The 9,377-nt window shown below is 44.2% G+C and overlaps 1 protein-coding gene across 2 annotated transcripts in view; it reads left to right on the forward strand.

The window, feature by feature from the left end:
* fasn (fatty acid synthase) overlaps positions 1 to 8,877 on the forward strand; it is a 58,432-nt gene extending 49,555 nt beyond the window's left edge. For both annotated transcript variants that reach the window (XM_052478033.1, XM_052478034.1), the window contains 5 exons: positions 641 to 699; positions 808 to 960; positions 6,236 to 6,334; positions 6,494 to 6,745; positions 6,819 to 8,877. In XM_052478033.1, coding sequence (XP_052333993.1) covers positions 641 to 699; positions 808 to 960; positions 6,236 to 6,334; positions 6,494 to 6,745; positions 6,819 to 6,956 — 701 coding nt within the window. In that variant the 3' untranslated portion in view covers positions 6,957 to 8,877. The remainder of the gene's footprint in view (positions 1 to 640; positions 700 to 807; positions 961 to 6,235; positions 6,335 to 6,493; positions 6,746 to 6,818) is intronic.
* The last annotated feature ends 500 nt before the right edge of the window (positions 8,878 to 9,377 follow it).

Here is a 9,377-nt window from a genome sequence, read left to right on the forward strand (position 1 = left end):
ATCACACTGATTTTCTCTCTCTATCACACTGATTTTTTCTCTCTCTCTCTCTCTCTATCACACTGATTTTCTTCTCTCTCTCTCTCTCTCTATCACACTGATTTTCTTCTCTCTCTCTCTCTCTCTCTATCACACTGATTTTTCTCTCTCTCTCTCTCTCTCTCACACTGATTTTTCTCTCTCTCTCTCACACTGATTTTCTCTCTCTCTCACACTGATTTTCTCTCTCTCACACTGATTTTCTCTCTCTCTATCACACTGATTTTCTCTCTCTCTCTATCACACTGATTTTCTCTCTCTCTCTATCACACTGATTTTCTCTCTCTCTCTCGCAATCACACTGATTCTTTCTCTCTCTCTCTCTCTCTCAATCACAATCACACACACACACTCGCAATCACACACACACACACACACTCGCAATCACACACACACACACTCGCAATCACACACACACACACTCGCAATCACACACACACACACTCGCAATCACACACACACACACTCGCAATCACACACACACACTCGCAATCACACACACACACTCGCAATCACACACACACACTCGCAATCACACTGATTCTCTCTCTAAAGTTGTAAACTTGATCTTAATGACAAACTATCGCCCCCCTCTCTCTAGCTGCTCCTTTGGACAGTATACAGTCTCTGGCTACATACTATGTGGAGTGTATACGTCAGGTAAAAAAGATACTAACAACTTAATTAGTATTTTTATATTTACACACATGATAGATAATTACAGTGATTTTATAAATAACGGTCTGTGCTTATGTTTTATTTGTGTAGGTGCAATCGGAGGGTCCGTACCGGATTGCCGGCTACTCCTTTGGGGCCTGCGTGGCGTTTGAGATGTGTTCTCAGCTACAGGCCCAGGGTAGAACCGTAGACTACCTCTTCCTCTTCGACGGATCACACTCCTACGTCGCCGCTTACACACAGGTGAGACCTTAAGCGTATTGATACACACACACACACACACACACACACACAGGTGAGACCTTAAGCGTATTGATACACACACACACACACACACAGGTGAGACCTTAAGCGTATTGATATACACACACACACACAGGTGAGACCTTAAGCGTGATACACACACACACACACACACACACACACACACAGGTGAGACCTTAAGCGTATTGATACACACACACACACACACAGGTGAGACCTTAAGCGTATTGATACACACACACACACACACACACAGGTGAGACCTTAAGCGTATTGATACACACACACACACACACACACACACACAGGTGAGACCTTAAGCGTATTGATACACACACACACACACACACACAGGTGAGACCTTAAGCGTATTGATACACACACACACACACACACACACACACACAGGTGAGACCTTAAGCCTTAAGCGTATTGATACACACACACACACACACACAGGTGAGACCTTAGGCGTATTGATACACACACACACACACACACACAGGTGAGACCTTAGGCGTATTGATACACACACACACACACACACACACAGGTGAGACCTTAGGCGTATTGATGCACACACACACACACACACAGGTGAGACCTTAGGCGTATTGATACACACACACACACACACAGGTGAGACCTTAAGCGTATTGATACACACACACACACACACACACAGGTGAGACCTTAAGCGTATTGACACACACACACACACACACACACACACACACACACACACACACACACAGGTGAGACCTTAAGCGTATTGATACACACACACACACAGGTGAGACCTTAAGCGTATTGATACACACACACACACAGGTGAGACCTTAAGCGTATTGATACACACACACACACAGGTGAGACGTTAAGCGTATTGATACACACACACACACACACACAGGTGAGACCTTAAGCGTATTGATACACACACACACACACACACACACACACACACAGGTGAGACCTTAAGCGTATTGATACACACACACACACACACAGGTGAGACCTTAAGCGTATTGATACACACACACACACACACAGGTGAGACCTTAAGCGTATTGATACACACACACACACACACACACACACACACAGGTGAGACCTTAAGCGTATTGATACACACACACACACACACACACAGGTGAGACCTTAAGCATATTGATACACACACACACACACACACAGGTGAGACCTTAAGCGTATTGATACACACACACACACACACACACACACACAGGTGAGACCTTAAGCGTATTGATACACACACACACACACACACAGGTGAGACCTTAAGCGCATTGATACAAGCACATTGATACACACACACACACACACAGGTGAGACGTTAAGCGTATTGATACACACACACACACACACACAGGTGAGACGTTAAGCGTATTGATACACACACACACACACACACAGGTGAGACGTTAAGCGTATTGATACACACACACACACACAGGTGAGACGTTAAGCATTGACACACACACACACACACACACACACACACACACACACACACACAGGTGAGACCTTAAGCGTATTGATACACACACAGGTGAGACCTAAAGCGTATTGATATACACACACACACACACACACAGGTGAGACCTTAAGCGTATTGACACACACACACACACACACACAGGTGAGACCTTAAGCGTATTGATACACACACACACACACACACACAGGTGAGACCTTAAGCGTATTGACACACACACACACACACACACACAGGTGAGACCTTAAGCGTATTGATACACACACACACACACACACACAGGTGAGACCTTAAGCGTATTGATACACACACACACACACACACACACAGGTGAGACCTTAAGCGTATTAATACACACACACACACACACACACAGGTGAGACCTTAAGCGTATTGATACACACACACACACACACACACACACAGGTGAGACCTTAAGCGTATTGATACACACACACACACACACACACACAGGTGAGACCTTAAGCGTATTGATACACACACACACACACACACAGGTGAGACCTTAAGCACACACACACACACACACACAGGTGAGACCTTAAGCGTATTGATACACACACACACACACACACACACACAGGTGAGACCTTAAGCGTATTGATACACACACACACACACACAGGTGAGACCACATTGACACACACACACACACACACAGGTGAAACCTTAAGCGTATTGATACACACACACACACACACACACAGGTGAAACCTTAAGCGTATTGATACACACACACACACACACACACACAGGTGAAACCAGGTAAGCGTATTGATACACACACACACACACACACACACACACAGGTGAAACCTTAAGCGTATTGATACACACACACACACACACACACACAGGTGAAACCTTAAGCGTATTGATACACACACACACACACAGGTGAGACCTTAAGCGTATTGATACACACACACACACACACACACAGGTGAAACCTTAAGCGTATTGATACACACACACACACACACACACACACACACAGGTGAAACCTTAAGCGTATTGATACACACACACACACACACACACACACACACACACAGGTGAAACCTTAAGCGTATTGATACACACACACACACACACACACACACACACACACACACAGGTGAAACCTTAAGCGTATTGATACACACACACACACACACACACACACACACAGGTGAAACACAGCGTATTGACACACACACACACAGGTGAAACCTTAAGCGTATTGATACACACACACACACACACACACACACACACAGGTGAAACCTTAAGCGTATTGATACACACACACACACACACACACAGGTGAAACCTTAAGCGTATTGATACACACACACACACACACACACACACACACACACAGGTGAAACCATAAGCGTATTGATACACACACACACACACACACAGGTGAAACCTTAAGCGTATTGATACACACACACACACACACAGGTGAAACCTTAAGCGTATTGACACACACACACACACACACACAGGTGAAACCTTAAGCGTATTGATACACACACACACACACACACACACACACACACACACACAGGTGAAACCTTAAGCGTATTGATACACACACACACACACACACACACACACACACAGGTGAAACCTTAAGCGTATTGATACACACACACACACACACACACACAGGTGAAACCTTAAGCGTATTGATACACACACACACACACAGGTGAAACCTTAAGCGTATTGATACACACACACACACAGGTGAAACCTTAAGCGTATTGATACACACACACACACAGGTGAAACCTTAAGCGTATTGATACACACACACACACACACACACAGGTGAAACCTTAAGCGTATTGATATACACACACACACACACACAGGTGACACCACACACACACACACACACACACAGGTGAAACCACAGGTGAAAGCGTATTGATACACACACACACACACACAGGTGAAACCTTAAGCGTATTGATACACACACACACACACAGGTGAAACCTTAAGCGTATTGATACACACACACACACACACACAGGTGAAACCTTAAGCGTATTGATACACACACACACACACACACACAGGTGAAACCTTAAGCGTATTGATACACACACACACACAGGTGAAACCTTAAGCGTATTGATACACACACACACACAGGTGAAACCTTAAGCGTATTGATACACACACAGGTGAAACCTTAAGCGTATTGATACACACACACACACACACACAGGTGAAACCTTAAGCGTATTGATACACACACACACACACACACACACAGGTGAAACCTAAGCGTATTGATACACACACACACACACACAGGTGAGACCTTAAGCGTATTGATACACACACACACACACACACACACACACAGGTGAAACCTTAACATTGATACACACACACACACACACACAGGTGAAACCTTAAGCGTATTGATACACACACACACACACACACAGGTGAAACCTTAAGCGTATTGATACACACACACACACACACAGGTGAAACCTTAAGCGTATTGATACACACACACACACACACACACACAGGTGAGACCTTAAGCGTATTGACACACACACACACACACAGGTGAGACCTTAAGCGTATTGATACACACACACACACACACACACACACACACACACACACACAGGTGAGACCTTAAGCATATTGATACACACACACACACAGGTGAAACCTTAAGCATATTGATACACACACACACACACAGGTGAGACCTGATACACATGCGTACACACACACACACACACACATTGATACACACACACACACACACACAGGTGAAACCTTATGCGTATTGATACACACACACACACACACACACACACACAGGTGAAACCATTGTCTGTACATACACACACACACACACACACACACACAGGTGAGACCTTAAGCGTATTGATACACACACACACACACACACACACACACACAGGTGAGACCTTAAGCATATTGATACACACACACACAGGTGAAACCTTAAGCATATTGATACACACACACACACCCACAGGTGAGACCTTATGCGTATTGATACTCACACACACCGGTGATACACATTGTCTGTACATACACACACACACACACAGGTGAGACCTTATGCGTATTGATACTCGCACACACACACCGGTGATACGCATTGTCTGTACATACACACACACACACACAGGTGAGACCTTAAGCGTATTGATACACACACACACACACACACACACACACACAGGTGAGACCTTAAGCGTATTGATACACACACACACAGGTGAAACCTTAAGCATATTGATACACACACACACACCCACAGGTGAGACCTTATGTGTATTGATACTCACTCTCTCTCTCTCACACACACAGACATACAGGTGAGACCTTATGCGTATTGATACTCACACACACACACACCGGTGATACGCATTGTCTACATACTGACACACACACAGGTGAGACCTTATGCGTATTGATACTCTCACACACACACACACACACAGGTCAGACCTTAAGCGTATTGATACTCACACACACACCATACTGACACACACACACACAGGTGAGAGGTAACGCTGGGTACTCTGACACATCCTCATACTCAGTTCCTTCACAGTGAACTCTACTTGAAAAGAGTCTGTCAACTTATAAACTCAGAACTAACCATAGGGTCATGTGTAGCGTTAACCTGATGTTTGTATTCTATTTGCCTTTCAGAGCTACAAATCCAAGCTGACCCCTGGTAAAGAGTCTGAGGCAGAGACTGAAGCGCTGTGTGCTTTCATCCAGCAGTTCACTGGCATCGAGTACAACAAGGTACAACACTTTACAACCGCAGATAATGGCCTCTACTCATACTGTACTCACTGGCTATGGCATAATATTGAACTAACATTATACTTGAGTCTGGTTCAATGTATAATTCTCACATGTCTTGTTCTGCCTCTTTTACCTCTCCTCGCTCTCTCTGTCTAGTTGTTGGAGACCCTCCTCCCTCTGTCTGATCTGAAGGCCCGTGTCAACATGGCGGTGGACCTCATCACCTCCAGCCATAAGAACGTCAGCAAAGAGTCCCTGCGATTCGCTGCCGCCACCTTCTACTACAAACTCAAGGCTGCCGACGGTTACGTCCCGGCAACCAAATACCACGGCAACGTCACCCTACTCCGCGCCAAGGCCAGCAGTGACTACGGAGACAACCTGGGGGCTGACTACAAACTGAGCGAGGTGGGTATACACTAACACGCATGAACAGGAACACGCACACACTGCTATAATAACAGGCTTTGTTCCTCTTCAGGTGTGTGATGGTAAGGTGTCGGTCCACGTCATCGAGGGAGACCACCGCAGCTTCCTAGAAGGCGAGGGGGTGGAGTCAATTAGTAGCATCATCCATAGCTCATTGGCCGAGCCACGCGTCAGTGCCCGGGAGGGTTAGACCAGTCCCGCCCCTCCCAGCCCTCTCCCCCAATAGCACCAAGTTCTCCTATCCCCAAACCTAAACCCCATTGGGCAATACATATAATGGACGCAACCCCCAACCTATCAAAGCTCGTAGCTCGCTGCCACAGGGTATGTTCCCATGGGAACAAACAACGTGCTGTATGTTTGTGCTCTACCAATAAGGTCCTCTCTTTTATTTGTCTTTTTTTTTAAAATCTTGTCTCTTTATCATGTTTGGAGTGTTAGAATAAAGTTAGATGCACAACTCTGTACTGGTAATCAATCCTGCTACAACTGGAAATGCGCTGGCTCAACCCTATAGCTAGCCTAGCATGTGAGCCTGGCTGTGTTACCAACTGATTGTAGCCTAGCCCTAGATAACCTACCTAGCTGTTGTTATGATACTGCTCAACCCACCAGTCTGCTAAAGGGTGTTTCGTGAACTTGGTAATGAAGGTGTGTGGACTTGGACCCCTATTCCACGTGTACATAGCCTCCTGTCTAACACCTGTTCAAGCTCTGTACCTGTTACCAAGTGACATTGGCTTAGGAGGAAACCATTGTTACATGGTTGTCTTTGTTTGGGGTTGTTTTGTATAAAAGGGTTTGTTTACCAGCATTGGTCATAAGTTCTCATCCCTATTTTTGTTGATTTCAAAGTTGTTTGCATTGACTGTTGTAGTGTTACACTGATCTTAAGGTAGGTTCACACAGAGAAATGCATTCACTTCCCAACATGAGAACTAAAGGGGTTACTGTAGCAACACGCAGGAAAATGGCTGAAAGTATCTGACTGACACCATATTTGATTAAGTTAACTTTTTAACTATTCAGCTGTTTACTGGAAATAAGACTCCCTGTATCTGTCTTTCCATTTAACAACTGAAATACTTTTTGAAAACAACAGTATTCTTCTGGGTTTAGATCTGGGTGTGTTGCCTTTCTTGTTTGAGTACACCTTTTTTAAGAGGAGAGATTGGATATCTACAGGTCACATTTCTATGATCTTGGCTTCTTTGACAAAGTAATTTAAATTGCTGCTGTTTTAAATGTATGCTGTTCTATGTAACTGGCTACAATGGATTGCTAATCATACAATTAACCTTGTTTTTCATTTCCTTCAATGTTCCTTCAAAATGTTCCAATGTTACATAAGACTAATGTTTTAAATATTTTGAATATTACTGCTGTCCACATGCAATGCTTCAAAACGCTTTGGCACTTGTTTGAAAGGAAATCGAGCAATGAAACATCACTTGTATGGCACTACCCAAATACTGTTATGTGAAATCTATGGTGTTCAGGAGGGCACAATGGAGTAAAAGGCTTTGCAAACTAAAATGAGGGTTCTTTATTGGATAAATTCAGCTCGTACCTTCCTGTTCCCGAAACATTTTCTCCCATTTCGTGCCCACTGAATACGATCCGATTCACTGTCTCGCTGAAAAAGTAGTTTGTCCAAGCTTCCATTTTGTTTGTGATGTCAGAATGCAAGTGCCGTTGGGTGTGGAATCATTGACCTGAAGAACGGCCTTGTTGTTGAGGACTAGGTATAATTTACCTCGAACCACTGGTCCAGGAACATATATTTTACTGTCTGCCTAATGGCTCATGTTTGGACTGTAGGCAGGATAATCTGATCCTAGATCTGTGGTTACAAGGCAACTTTCTACCTTCCGCTGTTTTTGACTCCCATGACCTTTGCTGACCCCTGAAGGTCCTTCAAGATGAGAGGTCCAATCGCAGAATGCAACAGACTGACCTCTGAGACTACTGAGGTCTATGAAGAGTCGGGTGACTTTAATTTTAGCATGGTGATTGGCTGCAGTAAAAAGGAGGGAATTGACAGTGCTCCTTTTTTTAGTTCCCAGTATTTATTGTATTAGTCCAAATAAAGAGCGATCACTAACATCCTGCCTCAGTGTCTGCCTGGTTTCTATGTAAACTTATTGAGGCAACTACAACAGGTCCTGATAGTTCTCTGCAAGTGGTCTCCTTAGCTTATTCAACTCACCATAATCTTCAGGCAATCATAAAATACTCCTGGCCTTTCACACCTTAATGTTAATCCCTGTGTATAACTGACCATACATTCCTTGTTTATTATTATTTTATTTAACCAGGTAGGCTAGTTGAGAACAAGTTCTCATTTACAACTGTGACCTGGCCAAGATAAAGCACAGCAGTTTGACACACAACAGAGTTACACATGGAATAAACAAATACAGTGGAAAAAAGAAATCTATATACAGTGAGTGCAAATGAGGTAAGATAAGGGAGGTAAGGCAATGGTGGCGAAGTAATTACAATATAGCAATTACACACTGGAATGGTAGATGTGCAAGTAGAGATACTGGGGTGCAAAGGAGCAAGATAAATAAATACAGTATGGGGATGAGGTCGTTGGATGGGCTAT

Source organism: Oncorhynchus keta, chromosome 24, assembly GCF_023373465.1.
Source record: "Oncorhynchus keta strain PuntledgeMale-10-30-2019 chromosome 24, Oket_V2, whole genome shotgun sequence".
In the NCBI taxonomy this organism is placed as follows: domain Eukaryota; kingdom Metazoa; phylum Chordata; class Actinopteri; order Salmoniformes; family Salmonidae; genus Oncorhynchus; species Oncorhynchus keta.